The following is a 16,054-nucleotide window of genomic DNA, read 5'->3' on the forward strand; positions in this document are numbered from 1 at the left end:
ATCTATGCTAGCATAATCATAATCATAACCATAACCATAACCATAACCAGTCAAGCACAAGTTGAATCAAGTCGATCTCGGAGCTCGGACTTAGAAGCCAAAGCCCGGCACATTGATGGCTCTCTAGTGAGCTGTGAAAATATCTCGTATCTGCATCTGTCGAGCCGTCTCGCGTTGTGGTGGGGGGTGCGGTCTCCTTGATCTATGAACTCTTTGGCTATGTCTAGGGTGACCCCCCGTCTTCGTCTGTCCCCCCTGAGGAAAGCTGTGATAGGTCGAACCTCAATAGAATGTGCTCTGGTCGAACCTCAATAGAATGTGCTCTGGTCACTCTCTGTCTTACGCATGATCTCTACGTCTCTCTCTCAGTGGCACCGTGTTTGCTCTCTCTGTTGAGCCAGGCTGCCCTCACCTCAGCTAGTTCTTCCTCCTTTACTCCACTATGTCGTGGAGTTGACTCATATGTCTAGAAGTTTGTGACATGTCGTTGTGTCCGGTCAGCCTCCATGTCTGTGGTCTAGCCGCCTCCTGCTGCTCTCAGATCCATCGTAGGAGTGTCTCCATGTGCCGTCGCATCTCCATCAGATAGAGCCCAATAATAGGTTGGGAAAATATAGAGAAAATGCTCCTCTGTCTCAACTGTCCCCAGCGTACATAGCATGCAAATCCTGTGCTCTCTGGGTATACCTGCAGCTCTCCTTGCCTCAATCCTTAGTTGATGGGAGGAAACTACATCTGTCCAATGGCAATCCTCAGTGCATGTTAGACTCCTTTGTCTAGGGTCTAATGATGAATCCCTCCTCTAACCTTCTCAGGAAGTGGTCGCGATAGAACTTGATCTTGGTGGGGAACTCCCGGTCCCCTTCCCATGTCTGAGATTTGTGGAGTTGGAGGAGATCTAACTATATGGTATGGTTGACCTCATCTCGTGGGATCGACTTAGGAGGCGCGTCCATGTTGTAGTGAAAGGGATGAAGTTTGTCCATCTGGATACCGTGCCTAGCAAGCCAGGTGGATATACGTGCATATCATGCCGCCCTCTGCCGGGCTCTCTAGTGAGCTGTGAAAATATCTCGTATCTGCGTCTGTCGAGCCGTCTCGCGCTGTGGTGGGGGGTGCGGTCTCCTTGATCTATGAACTCTTTGGCTATGTCTAGGGTGACCCCCCTTTTTCGTCTGTCCCCCCTGAGGAAAGCGTGGCACTTCGAAAGTGAGCTAGTGGGGGACGCAGAGTGCCACGTGGAGTCTGAGCTAGACCACGTAGCAACGTCCCCACACTGTCTCATGGGTAGCAATGGTAGAATATTAAATGCTCCTTAGTCCAGTCTGTCGCTCGGCAAACTATGGGAGTAGCACTCGTTGACTCATGTTGACATGGCACGATAATTTTGTGCTATGGTGGGTTGACGATGGCACGACGGTGAGCAAACTCAAGTTGACATGGGTGGTCAGTGGCAGGTCGATGGTGTGCGACGTGGTGCTATGGTGGTGCAATAGAGCTACAGCTGCGCGATAAACATGCCGCCTGGCGACACGTAGACCTACAACAGAAAAGACATGTGCCGACTTGCAGAGAGAGCGCGGCGGCCATGACACATAGTGGCGTTGCAAAAGGTAGCACATGGCTATGTGCACAGGGTGGCGCACGTGGCATAGTCAGCGAGGGCGACAGCACAATCCAACAGGTCAGTGACGACAAGGAAGTAGAGAGAGAGAGAGAGAGAGAGAGAGAGAGAGAGAGAGAGAGAGAGAGAGAGATTTTCAGCTAGGTTCGCTATTGGGTAATCTGGACTCTATGGTCAACCGCCCCCAGCGTACATAGCATGCAAATCCTGTGCTCTCTGGGTATACCTGCAGCTCTCCTTGCCTCAATCCTCAGTTGATGGGAGGAAACTACATCTGTCCAATGGCAATCCTCAGTGCATGTTAGACTCCTTTGTCTAGGGTCTAACGATGAATCCCTCCTCTAACCTTCTCAGGAAGTGGTCGCGATAGAACTTGATCTTGGTGGGGAACTCCCGGTCCCCTTCCCATGTCTGAGATTTGTGGAGTTTGAGATCTAACTGTATGGTATGGTTGATCTCATCTCGTGGGATCGACTTAGGAGGCGCGTCCATGTTGTAGTGAAAGGGATGAAGTTTGTCCATCTGGATACTGTGCCTAGCAAGCCAGGTGGATATACGTGCATATCATGCCGCCCTCTGCTAGTTGTTTGGATGACTCCAGGGACAGCCTTGGAAGTAAGTCCTAAACTCTATGGCTGACCATTCTACTTCGGGACTTTGAGAAAGCTTATGACAGGGTAGATTGGAGCTTTTTGGAGTGAACTCTCCTTCGTTTTTGATTCACAGGTGCTTGGATTAGAGGGGTATCTACTCTCTATAGATCAGCCCATAGCCATGTACTTATTGGAGGAGTCAGGGGAGACAGGTTCCGGATCTCTAGATTAGTTCGATAGGGATGCCGTTTTTTGTGGCTGAAGCTATGAGTATCTACATTAGATCTCAAGCTGATATTGTTGGGCTGAGACTTCCATTGAGGCACGAAGATGAGCTTTTGGATAGTGAGTTGGCAGATGACACGGCTTTTCTTTTGGATGCCATACCACAGACACTCACTGCTTTTAGGACAGCCTTGGATTTGTTTTGCATGGCAGCAGGGGCACATTTAAATTGGCACGAATCCAATGGCTTTTGGATCAGCGATGAGGACACTCCAGACTTGGGAGCTGATTTTGGGTTCACTTGGATTCATAGGGGTGTTTCCGTCATGTATTTGGGATGCCAGGTATGTGTGGGCATCTCTCTTGCACAACAATATTCTCATGTGCTGGAGAGCATAAGGAGGAAACTCCTCTTCTGGAGTTCAACCAAACTAGACTTGGCATCCAGGGTTGAGGTGGCCAACTAGGTGTTATTGGCGACTGCTTGGTTTGTTTGCTCATGTTGGTGCCGCCCCAAGGATAGTATGAGTCAGCTCCAGAGACCTATCAGAAACTTTTTGTGGAGTGGACTTGATGGGACGATGGATGACATCGCCAGGGTGGCTTAGGAGAAGGGGGTCTTAATATCGTTGACCCTGACTTGCAGTGCAAGGCCCTGCTCTGTAAGGTAGTGGTTAGAGGATTGATACCTAGATAGGAGCCTAGGATCCTTGGAAGGATTTTTTCATTCGCAGCATACATACATGTATTCCAACCTCGGGAGGAGAGTGGATGGACAGAACTAGATAGATTTTTACTTCACTCCCGCTCAGACCTCCCTACTCTCCTCTTATGGCTGCCATTCTGAAAGCTTGGGATAGCTTCATAAGTACAATTTGGAGAGTGCCACTCTCCTTTCATGAAGAAATTGATAGGCAGTCCATTAGGTGGAATGAAAGCATACTTAATGAGCATGGCATACCACTAGGCAATTCACACTATATGTAGTGGTCCAGATGGGAGAGAGGCCCTGCATCCACTGTTGGATCTTGGAAAGCTTTCAGGAAGCTTCCAGAGGATTAGATAGTTCTATCTGTTGGTCACCCGAGAGGGAGTGCAGGGAGGATTCAGCAGATTGATGCTGCCATTCCAATGGTGATGATGGATACAGATAATATGCCCCTTACGGACTCCACTTGGTTGGGTACTTTCACTGGGACGGGTATTTTATTCAGGTTATTGTTTTGTGGGATGCACATGAGGATGCCCTGGTTTTTGATGTTAAGTCTGGAGGGAGGCTAGATATGTCTTCTGATGATATCCTTCAGGGGGTCCCCTTCTAGCCGGTCAAGGTTGCAGGTTTTATGGAGCAGGGAACAGATTCACAATGGTACCTAGATCCCGACCCTTTTCTTTTGGCTCTGGGTTCATGGAGACTTTGGCTCTATGGAGGTGTCCCTATCAGATGTTTGCAGTAGGACCCTGGAGAGTGGGAGTGGATTGATGAAGGAAACTGAGAGAAGAGCATCCACTTCTTTGTTACATGGTTAGAAATGTCAGGAGATTTCAGCTTAGTTGTAGAGGTTGGAGCCCCTCTAGATCTCCTCATTGGGACAACTTTCACATTTCTATAGATGTGCACAAAAGCTTTTGGAGGAGACTCTGAAAATCCCTCAAGAATAGAAAAATCACTCTCTTTTTTTGGCTTTCTATTCATAGAGGGATTGCGGTGAACCTATGGAGGTCCAGGTTCGTGGCTACACACGTCCTTTACCTTGATAGCCATTTGGGCGAGTATGCAGGGGTCATCGAGAGGATCGGTACCCTCTCACTAACTCCAATCTTCACTATGAGTTCCATCACTTGTACTCAAGCCGCCAATTACATAAGTCTGAGAGGGGTGAACCTGGGATCCATCCAATGCTGCTATACATCTGGCTCTCCAAATATGCCAAGCTGCAATACTAGCCAAAATCTCCCATGATGTGTCTACTGAAGCATGTGCAGCTCCGAAAGAAGTAAAAGCAACATGTAGTGAACATGGCTACTAAGTGTCGGTCAACCAAAAAAGCCCCATCTGAATCATGTCCCTCAATAAAGACCTGAGGCCCCATAAGAGAAAGCCAAGCCATTGAACCCCAAGTCATGAAGAAGGGTGAGGTATGGAAAATACATAATATCCTCGCAACACCCTACCAGATCATCCTCGCCTGTCTGCACCCCCAAAGACAATGTTGAACTGTCTCAATCGCAAAATGGCAAGCCTGTGCTAGGAGCAACACTTTCTTCAGAATTTGGAGGGGATCTCCTTTCTTCTCTGATTCTGTCTCAAGGTTGACTTGGCATTTTCGGCCTCATCCCTGGTTATTTGCTAGCTCCTTTTGAGCTTTGATTTCTCTTATGTTTTTTTAACATGATGTACTTTGGCATTGAGCTTGCTTTGCGGTTTCTTTCATACTTAATAGAAGTAATTTTTTTGCAAAAAAAAAACCCTGTGTGGATAAAAGTCACTATTGGAAAGATGGCATCAACCTACTGTCACATGTGGGACTGAGGGCTTATACCGAATCATCCTGGACCCCATGATCACCTGTAGCCGCTCAAATTTCATCCACTGTGCTTTTCGGAGATCGCATGCCCAGAAAGGCGCTGCATACATGGCAGTCGGTCGCACTAGCGTATCGAAAAGCCAACCCTTCGTTGCTGTATCCTAGAAGTGTGCATGGAAGCATTGTCGCTCTAGTCGAGCCAAAGCACTCCGCCTCCGTGTGAGTCGTGCGTGGGCTGCATAGGTCATCGTGAAGAGGGGTCGTGTGAAGACTGCTCCCAAATACGTGTAGGATTGTACTATCTCCATTGGCTCGCCACGATAAGTGAAGCTGAGTCGGCATAGCACTGCCCGTGAGGTGTTGAAGTCTGAAGACCATAACCTTGGTCTTCCCAAGGTTGACTGTCAGGTTTCTCTCTCTGCAAAACACCTTTAGGGCCTCTAGATGTCTCTCAACCCTTTCGCCGAAGATGATATAAGGACTATGTCATCAGTGTATAGCAGTATTTGTATCGTGAGGTCTGCCAGTAATGGTCCCTCGCCTCCCAGGCAGCTGGCGAAGGATGTGATCTCATTGATGTAAAGTCCGAAGAGAGTCGGTGAGAGGTGACAACCCTGCTTCACCCCGATCTTGCTCTCGACCTAATCCGATAGACCACTTGGGGCACGAACTCTGCCTCTGATTGACTCATATAGGCTCATCACCCCCTAGATCAATGTCTCTAGAATCTGTATCTCCTGATCATGCGGGAACGTGTGACTGTCAGAGTGAAGCTGTGATCTAGTAAAGAGTGCTGCCTCTTGCTGCCTGCCCTAGTACTCGCTGTCCCCATTCCTTTGTATGGTTGCTGATCTTCCTCTTTAGTACTGATCCATAAATCTTGGCTAGTGTGTGGCCAATCATGAGGGTGCAGTAGTTCCCGGTGCTCCAAACCGGTGGGAAGCCATGGCATACAACATGGTTGAACATCTGTGCAAGAACTGGGGCTAAGACCTCCTGCCCATGTGCGAATTGCTCAGTCCGTAGGCCCTCATGGTCCTGTGCCTTCCACTTGTGTAGCCGGTGGAGCACAGCCCGTGCATTTGCCTAAAGGACATGTCCGGTGGTGCCTGCATCAGGATGTCATATAAGGAGCATGCATAAGTGTGCCACACTCTTGGATCAGTGATGGGAATGGGTGGCTACCCTTCTGAAAGAAGCTCCCATCCAGTGGTCAGGTCCCTGCCTTGAAATGATCTGATGATCTCATCCATGTCGTGTGTGAGGAAGGCCCCTCTCTTACGGTGTGTCGGCCGTCAGAAATCCCGTGAGCCCCTGATGGCGTTAGTTGACCCAGGGCTCACTCTCGTGCGAGGTGGGCTCACGCTTCTCTGCACTCATTGTCAAGTCAAGCCAAGGGTTTTGAGGCATCTTCCCACATCTCGGGCCCGTGTGGATCTGGTCGTAGGGAAGGATTTGGTGGCAGCGTCCTGTACTACTGAAGAAAGGGTGCCCGAGGCGTGGGCAAGGTCTATATCATCTCCTAGAAGGGGAGAAAGCTCTCTGGCTAAGTGATTCACGTATATTGGGTTGAGAGCCCGATCAAAGTGGATCTGAGTGTGCGAGCAGGTGTGGCAGGGCCTCTCTCTGTGACTGGCATGGTAACTGGGATACAGAAGGCCAGATATGAGTGCTCAGCTCTGAGTGGAGGAGGGGGCACTGTGAAGTCATGTATCTCGCGAAGTGAAAGCTAAAGGGCCCAGCAGGTAGTCCACTTTGCTTTTCCCACAGCCATGTGGAAAACAAGTGAACCCTCTAGATGATGGCCATCTTTGGAGGCCATTGTAGATGATGAGATCATGGACTGCTCCCAACTCAAATAAAATTCGCCCGTATGCTGTCACATTATTCAGGGCATTTGCAGAATGTCTCAGGATCCCGAGCTCTGCTGCATCTAGCTTTGGGACCACGTGGGGATCTCTCGTATGCAATGTGTAGTAGGCCCTATTGTCTATTTGCTATCCTTGCATTGAAGTCCCCTAGAAGGAGGGTGTCTCCCTGCCTGGAGAGCTCTATGATGTCATCATGTATCGTCTGAAACGGGATGTGTCCCTCTATAGTGACCTCATGTGCATATGATGACGTGTCTGGGGGGAAGTAGCATACTACAATGAAGACCGGTTGGCAGCTGGCAGCTGGATTTGTATCCACATATGACGTGCATGCTCCTCTTTTCGTACCATAGATACAAATGGTCTCAGGTGTGTTTTGAAGAGGACAGCCACTCCTCCAGAGCCTCGTACCCCACTATCTCTCCTTAGCTCTCTCCTATGAGCTGACTGCCAAGTATAACCTGTATAACCTGTCACTGTGGGCAACCCTCTCTCTGGGCTCTCATGTGTGTCTCAGTGTAGAAAATAATGTCTCTATCTGTATATGTCTTTGAAAAGCCATTACAGATCGGACCAGACAGTGCCATAACAGTTCCCTACAGCCATATTCAATCTTCCTTGTGTCTTTGTCTCAGAGGCCCGACACCGTCATGCACTACCTGTATCTCCTCCACCTCTTTCTACCCTTTCTCGAATGATAAAATTACCATCTCGATGTACAGCCCATTTTCCTTCTTGCCTCGCAGCCAGCACTCGGGTCATCCCCTCTCTTGTGTGCTCTTGTTGTAAAAGCGTGAGATCATCATCCAAGTATGTTCTAGTCCCCTTCAGAGCCGCCCTCACGCTCATGAAGGTAGTCTGGTCTGCTCGTGTCCGGAACCTCACAATCATAGGTCTCGTAGGTGCATCATCCTTTCCTATCCTCCAAGCTGGCTCAAAGGTGAGATTGACCCCTATCTTAGTGATCAAAGCTTCAGCATCTGCCATGGCGGTGTTCCCAACTACAAGACTTCTAACAAGGACATTAAGTGCTTTACTTCTCTTTTCTTCTTGTAAGGCATCAGAAATGAACTCTTTCTTTATTGGATCTGCTTTGACTACTTCTCTTTATTCTTTCATGTCAGCTCGTCCCCTATTTATCTGCTTGGAGAACTCCTCATGCTTCCCTTGTATTGCCATTTGTAGGGTAGCCATCTCTTCCTTGAGTTTTTCATTTCTGTTTTCAGCATGTTTAACTCCTCATTGAGAGATGGTTGGATTTCCCCCTCTTCAAGTGGGTTACGTGCTTTCAGTAGTTCATTCTCTTCCGAGAGAGAGAGAGAGAGAGAGAGAGAGAGAGAGAGAGAGAGAGCACTTAACATCTAGCTGATTGTTTACAGATTGCGGAGTTTCAATTAGGGTTGGCCAAAATTGCAGTAGATACACATCAACTTCACTCTGCACAGGTACATGGGGGCATGCAAGTATTCAAATGTGTATTATCTATAAGATGTTTCAACAATGAATATATTCGAGTCTAGGAAGATTAAGTGCATGGTTCATAAACTTATCAAATGGCATGCCCACATGTACCTTTGTTGGATACATTTTACTTGATGTTGTCCTCACATTCTGGATCTCTTTTTTCCTCTAGCAATGTATACGTGAGCTGTGTACGTGTGTGCATGAGTGACAGTGCCAAATCCAGCAAATGTACACACTGAATTGAAAAATTGCAGAATCATAAAAATGAGTTTCAGCTAGATTTGCATTCGATATGGGAACGTGAGATGAGCCCGCACATACATGCAAGGTTGTTGGGAAGGAATGCACATTGACGAATAAAGAGCGATGCACTCAATAGAGCGAGCGGGAAAAAGCGAGCGAGCTCACAAAAGCGAGCGACAATTTGTTGAAGCTGTAGGAAAATCAAGCAAGTAAAGAAAGAATCTTAGTGTCCCATAAAATTGCTTGAAATAGAAAGTATTCAGAAGGGGGGTTATGTGTCATAGTTCTTTTAATTTGACCCCATTTGGGTTTGGCAATTACGCCGAGAGTCACTCATAAACATGTTACATAGCACTTTAGTGTACTAAGGGGTATCTTGTCAATTGGGAGACTTACATGCTCTTTATGTGCATGAGGGGATTTATAAAATAGCAACTTTATGAAGGAGTGTCACAATTTCAAAATTGAAAATGTAAGCACGTTCAGGGGTTTACTAATTACATGAGAAAATGTAAAAATCAAGAATATGGGCAACTTTTAACACATGCTTGCTCGCACATGCTTTATGGGTTTATGAAGAGTGATCCACCGCGTGCTTTTAAAGGTAGAGGATGTTAAAACGTAAATAGATAGTGTCTTCTCGCTCCCTAAATTTGGTTTAATAAATTGGCCAAAAACTACAAATTTCATATTTTGATGCACACAATTTTTTTAGATGGTGCATTATGTTCATATAAATCATGCCTTGTCATTTAATTTCATATGTAACATTATGCCATTTGTATTTGACAATCAAAAGATGAAGGGATGTTAAAAACTTGTCTTTGGGTTCAAAATACGCTCCCTGTTTTGTCCCAAAAGATGACATTTTCACATCCATGTATCTTTTGATTTACAAGTCCAAACAGGGTCATGTTACATATCAAATCAAATGGCAAGGCATGATTGAGATGATTATCATGTTTATTTGGACCATCTAGTAAAATTTCATGCACCAAAATATGAATTTGTGGTTGATTTGTTGCATTGGTTGGATTAGTGGGATGTAAGGGTAAATCATTGGGAAGGGATGGCTTTACAGTAATAAAGAAACATGGGTTTGGTTTTAAGAGTAAATAGAGTTAAAAAAGCTAAGCACTTACATATGCATGGAATCTAGACTAATCCATTCAAGGAGTCCTTGGAAACACCCCACTTGTGTGGAAGGTTGCATTGATGATCTTAATTACTATGGTGGAAAGGGATAACTTACTGCAGTAGGGTTTTTCTTTGATACTAACGATGACTTGGCAATGAAACATACCAACTCTCTTATGGGTGATGTGAAATTAGTGTTAGTGGCTTTAAAGTTATATGCATATTTAACATTTAGCATTAAGGAAACATATGGACTTTTGAATAAATTATAAATTTTTACCTCTCAAATAGGGGATTTATGAATCTTTTATTGTTTTGTATGGCTCGCTTTTTGGTAATCCTCTTCATTTCTTATCCTTAAGATCACTCAAGGACCACGTTCCCATGTAACATCACTCTTAGCCTGTGACTCAAGCCTACCAGTCAATGCATCCTAATGTTGAGTGTGTAGTCATGGAATGCTTGCTCTACTAATGCTAAACCTGGTAGTATTGGTGGACAATAATCATGTGAAGGCCACCTCACTGATGTGGATAAGGTTCCTATATAAGGCACACGTGTCCCCTTGAACCAACGTCTTGAAGATCATTCTTGGTGACCCTAGGAACTACAAGAAAGACTACGTGTGTCGGGAGTAGTTCTTTCCCTGTCCTTACATGTATCATGAGTCAGGTATCGATCATGAGGTGTGTCAGAGATCTCTTGTTGCTGTCCTCAGCTCCTCTCTATTAGGGTATAATCAAGGGTGGTAGTGAGGCTTGTTGTTGTCAATGCTGCAATGATGGTACCATTGAGGTGATGGGTCTGTATCCAATCTTCTACTAACTTGGAGTGCCTGAAAATCAAGGTTTCGATCTTGGCGTTCCACGATTGTTTCCTTGCCTGTGAAGAAGCATGTGATCTACTACTGTGTAGGGCCGATAGGCTAGATCTGAGGGTGACTTGCATACATTGTCTATGAAAGGCCAAAGAGGCCTATGAGACCAAATGAAATTACAACATAATAGAGAAAACATCCATAGGGAAAGTAGAGGCGTGCAACACTCCTAATAATCTAACAAACAAAGAGTAGTAGAAAAACACAATCAAGATATGTATTGCCAGGGAAATTCGTTTTTACCTAGGAGCCAGTTTCAGGTGATCTAGGGCCTGCCAGGGAAATTCGTTTATACCCAGGGGCCAGTTTCAGGGGATCCAAGGCTTGCTAGGGAAATTCGTTTTTACCGAGGGGCCAGTTTCAAGTGATCCAAGGCCTACCAGGGAAATTCAGTTTTACCCAGGGGTCAGTTTCAAGTGATCCAGGGCCTACCAGGGAAATTCGTTTTTAGCCGGGGGCGAGTTTCAGGTGATTAAGGGTCTGCTAGGGAAATTTGTTATTAGCCAGGGGCGAATTTCAGGTGATCCAAGGCCTGCCAGGAGAAATCGCATCCAATCCAAGATCCTGTTGTAGATTGCGTTTTCTGCTAGGGCACCTGTCAGGGATTGCGATTTGTTTATGCTGTTGTTTCCAGGTATTTCCAGGCTGCTACAGGAACCACGCTCTGTTTGTAGGAGTTTCCAAGCTGTCAGGCTGTTCTGGGGAAATTGCAATTCTGTTTCTAGGCTGTCCAAGCTGTGCAGGAAGATTGTGATTTGATTTCTGGAGGCTTTCGGGCTATGCCAGCTGATTTTGGTAACTTTCCAAGTGTGGGTGTTCGCTTCTAAGCTGCTTTTGGAGCTGTGCCTGAGCAGAATTAGTTTATCTCCGCAGGATCTAGGGTTTTTGTAGCCCATCTTCTCCCGGTCGTATTGATGTCCTATGGGCCCTGGTATGTGCCATTATGTTGTTGAGGCTGGTTTCAATGTACTCAGCTTCACAACTAGAAGTAGCAACTATACTCTACTTCTTGCTGAACCAAGAAATGCATGAAGTACCAAGCATGAAACATTTGCCACTATGTGACACACGGGTGTCTGAACAGCCAGCTCAATCACTATCAGTGAATCCATGTATAACAAGTGAAGAATTAGTATTGATAAAGAAGGCCTAAATGATGCTGAGTGCCTTTGAGATACCTGAAAACAGGCTTCACGGCATGCCAATGGTGCGTAGAGGGACTGTGCATATATTTGCTTAACTGCGAGACATCATATTGAAGATCGGGTCTCGTATGGCATAAGTAAATTAAACAACCAACCGCCTGCTGATAGAGAGTGACATAACATGCACCGATGCCATTCTCAGAATAGAAGTGAAAACCATGCTCTAATGGTGTGGACACTGGCTTGCAATCCTCAAACTAAAAACGCTGCAAAAGCTGTCCAATATACTTGGATTGTGACATCAAAAGCCCCCCCTCATTGCTAGCAAATTGGATGCCCATATAGTATTGCAAAAGACCTAGATCAAACATAGCAAATGTTTGTTGCAAATCAAGCTTAAAATCTGCAATTTGCTATGCAAAAATATGGTAAAAATGGATAAGAAGAAAACATAGTTTCACTTAGAAATATGCAAAGTATTATAGCAATGCCTATTTTATACACAAATATTTACGTGAATCTTTAGGAATGGTGAGAACATAATGGGATGGCTTTTGAAGAAACCCACATGTAGACTAGACTTCTCTACGAAAATTCCCTTATGATCCTTCTTACAACTCTTACTTGATAGGGGGTGACATTGAAAAACATGTCTCAACCTATCTTCATGAAAGGGTTTCTTCAAAGAAAACTCATTGAAGCAAGACATCCAGGTAGTTTCGCGAGCGAAACCCCTTTGAAGTAGGTCTTCTAAGGTAGTTTCGCCAGCGAAACTACCTTAGACAGCACTTTTAAAAGTGACATAACTTTCACATCCAATGTCCAAATATAGTCATTCAACCACTCAAATTGATTGGAACACCCTATTTGAGCACATCTATGGGGTTATATTTTGGAAAATCTTGCATATATAGTATTAAATATTAATGTCTTTAAATTAGAAAATTTATGTTGTGTAAAAATGAATCAGTGACTAGTCTGTATATTTTTATGATAAATGGATCTAGTTCTAGTGAAAATAAAAGTGTGAAAACCATGTTTTCTAAAGAAATACCATTTTTTAAATCTCTTTAAAAACATGCTCGGATAAACCTGCTCATAGGTTTTTGCTCGTAAAATTGACGAATCCATGTTTAACTGTAGCACAGGTTCATGTTGCAGTCGACCAATTGGTCCTTCAGGCACCAGATTGGCCTGAAGTACACAATTTCAAAGGTCTTGTTTGTGAACTCCAAGGAAACCATCTGGCTGCAACTAAAGCATTCAACTTGGCACGTGCTGCCATAGATCATTCTCCACAGTTCAACTCAAGCGTGGTCCATGATCAAAGACTTGCAATCAGCATCAACCTGGCCCGTGCCCTTTGTAAGGTTAGCATTTAGCAAGCTAGCATCTTGGATGGGGACCCTAGGTTTCTGCTTCTAAATATGGACTTATTGATGACAGGTTGGAGATGCAGAGTCTGCAGTAGAAGAGTATGAAACACTTGCAAAATCAGGCATGATCCCCCCCCCTCTTTCCGAACGAGGGAAATGGCTAACCTTGTTCTGAGATGTGTTTAATGAGAAGGAAATTGCACTTATTTGTTGTGTTTTCAGAGTATGGGTCTGGGCATGTTTTTGGAAACATGTAGATATATATACGGATAAGATTATTATGACCATTGTAGAGGGGGACGGAAATCCCAACGAGTTACAGGAATGGTCCATCAAAGTGGAAGATTACTTCACTGTCAATGCTAAAGATGATAGTCAAAATAAGATATGCTAGTTTGTAGCTGGTTGAAAAAAAAAAGGGAAGCAGAGTTGAAATTCTTGTCTGTCTGCAAACTTGCCTTTGAAGTTCTGGCATACCAACCAGGGGATGGAATTTGGCTGGAACGGTGACATCTACCTTGTGAATCGACAATAGTTGTATCATAACTCTCGTATCATTCTATCTGCCAATATAAGCACTTTTATGGATAGGGATTAGAGAAGAAAATAGGATTATGGTATGCTGGTCAAGCAACGCTTATTCAGAAGGCTTTTCAGGATTTGGAGGGCCTATCGCAATCTGTCTTAACTAACGCTAAGGCCCTACAGTGCCATTACATTGATTAACTTGCATCAATCGGAGTAGAATGTCTTTACAGTGGCATCCAGGGGGCAATCTGTTTGATCAAACTGACATGAAATATTTCAGCCTTGTTTATTAAAAGAAGTGGTATGGATGTTATGAGTTTTCAGAATTTCTCATGGATTTCCTTACAGGTAACCTAGAAGATGGCAGTGCACTTCGGGGTTATGCAGTTGCACTGTGGCAATTGGGTAGGCGTAAATTGGCTCTCTCTATTGCAAAGGTGTCAGTGAAGAAATCGAAGGATCCAAATGGAGTTTCTGCATCTATAATACTGCTCTGGAAATTCATGTATTCACTTTCAGGGCCGGCATCTGCATTGGGTGAAATAGATTTTGTATCGATGGATTTTTACTCTCAAACCAGCCTTGCATTAACAGCTTTTGCAATTGCGAGTACTGCTGTGAGAAGTGATGTTCTCTTGCAACTGGTTTCAAAACATGATGTGCTTTTTATGCATGAGAAGGCTGCACAATTCATTTCTTTACTTACTGCAAGCATGCAGGTGCGACCCTGATACCATTTTGAATCAATTTAGGAATAGCATTATTTTCGATGCTCTGCACAGTTCTTTTAACCATTCTATTTGTAATGTTTTTATCAGCTATGTCAAGAAATGCATGGAAGAGTGGATTACAGCAATGCAATCCACCTGCTTCAAAAAGCAGTACACATGTATCCTCAAAATGTGTTCTTCAGGTACTTTCTGACTGGAAATTTCCATCTGTGAGTGTCTTGAAAGATTGTGCACACATCTACTATCTTAAATTATCATGCTGTTTGAGAGTGATTGATTTTCATGAAAGATTTTTACCTAGCCAGCGTCCTATTGGTTACTGCTTCGTGGAGTTACGTGGGTCACATTCCGATCTGTCCCGGGATGACATTGCTGCTATATGCCAATCAAAAGGAGAATTTAAATGGCGTCAGAACATCACTGTGCTACCATTACTGCTCATAATCATTGGGGTTTCTTTCTACCTAACCAGTGTTTCCAGTGACAGTTTGATAAACAGAGGATAGCCTTGCTACCAGGTTTCCTGGTAATGATGCCAGCGATGGAACAAAGAAGCCAAATAAGGGCCATCAATCAATAGAAAACCATTAGATATGAGTGTTGAAACACGTGGGATAGAATAGATGCATCTTGGAAGAGGAGTGAGAGCACAAGATGTATCAAAAAATGTGGTTCTATATTGATTGTGAGAGAGGTGACTCTCTCTTATAGAAATGGGGAGAAGGTGGCCTAGATCAAAGGCACCTTCCCTACATCAGTGGCAATCAGCCCTTACATCAGTGGGATTGGCCTAAATCAAAGGAACCTCCCATGTGGGGGCCTTTGGCTTATATCATCACTTAGGTCACATACTAGACACATCATAGCACTAGATGTGCCTCTACAACACACACACACACACACACACACACACACACATGTGACTCCCCTAGATGTACACATGCACCATAGAGCAAGCCCTTGACCATAGTTATCTCAACATACCCCCCCTCAAGGGTTTGCCTCTTGCAATGTCAAGGATACATCTAGTCTCATAGTTTCTTGTGCCATCTCATGGTGGTGAAGGATAAATCTATGTCTAGGATCTCATGCTCGCAAAGGTGCCCAAGGATCAAGGTTTACAGAACTGGGATAGACCAAACACATATCACATGGCCTACATCATATGATGACCAGAGGTGATTTACAAAAGACAAAACATATGACATTCTTTTTGGAGTACTACTCCAGGCAGAGAACCTCAAAATTTGACCAAGTGATGATAAACAAAAATTCAAAGACAAGTTGCTTAAAAGGCAAAGTCCTTGTCTTCTACTACAAAGTTGGATGCTTCATTTGTTGATGGAGTTTTATCAATCAGATTTGCCTTGGCATTCTTTGTAAATGCTTGATCATCTTCAAGATTTCCAGTGTCCAAAAGTGATGCCTCTTGTTGAAAAAACTCACAAGAAATATGAGTATTATTCTTCATCTTGAAAACTTTGAGGAAGCCTTCGAAATTCAAATGTGGAGAGAGTAGATCTCCCTTTTCTTTGATAGCACCAAGAATACCTCGTCATCAAGAATGTTGTACTTGAGAAGTACAAAATATCTCCAAAAGGAAACATACTTTGAAACATAGTCATCAATATTTGCATCCATTTGTTCACCACTATGAGTGATCATAGACTTCATGATTGTACAGAAGAATTCAATAGAGTTTGTCTCACCAT

The 16,054-nt window shown here is 44.4% G+C and overlaps 1 protein-coding gene across 1 annotated transcript in view; it reads left to right on the forward strand.

Moving 5' to 3' along the window:
* Nucleotides 1-16,054, forward strand: part of LOC147894165 (Tetratricopeptide repeat (TPR)-like superfamily protein) — a 128,948-nt gene that overhangs the window by 77,486 nt on the left and 35,408 nt on the right. The window contains exons 19-23 of the mRNA XM_087384464.1: nt 8,221-8,286; nt 12,856-13,077; nt 13,154-13,205; nt 13,960-14,330; nt 14,430-14,524. Coding sequence (XP_087240590.1) covers nt 8,221-8,286; nt 12,856-13,077; nt 13,154-13,205; nt 13,960-14,330; nt 14,430-14,524 — 806 coding nt within the window. The remainder of the gene's footprint in view (nt 1-8,220; nt 8,287-12,855; nt 13,078-13,153; nt 13,206-13,959; nt 14,331-14,429; nt 14,525-16,054) is intronic.

This window comes from Dipteris shenzhenensis, chromosome 14, assembly GCF_047967505.1.
Source record: "Dipteris shenzhenensis isolate YYH24624 ecotype China chromosome 14, Dip_SZ_1.0, whole genome shotgun sequence".
NCBI lineage: Eukaryota > Viridiplantae > Streptophyta > Polypodiopsida > Gleicheniales > Dipteridaceae > Dipteris > Dipteris shenzhenensis.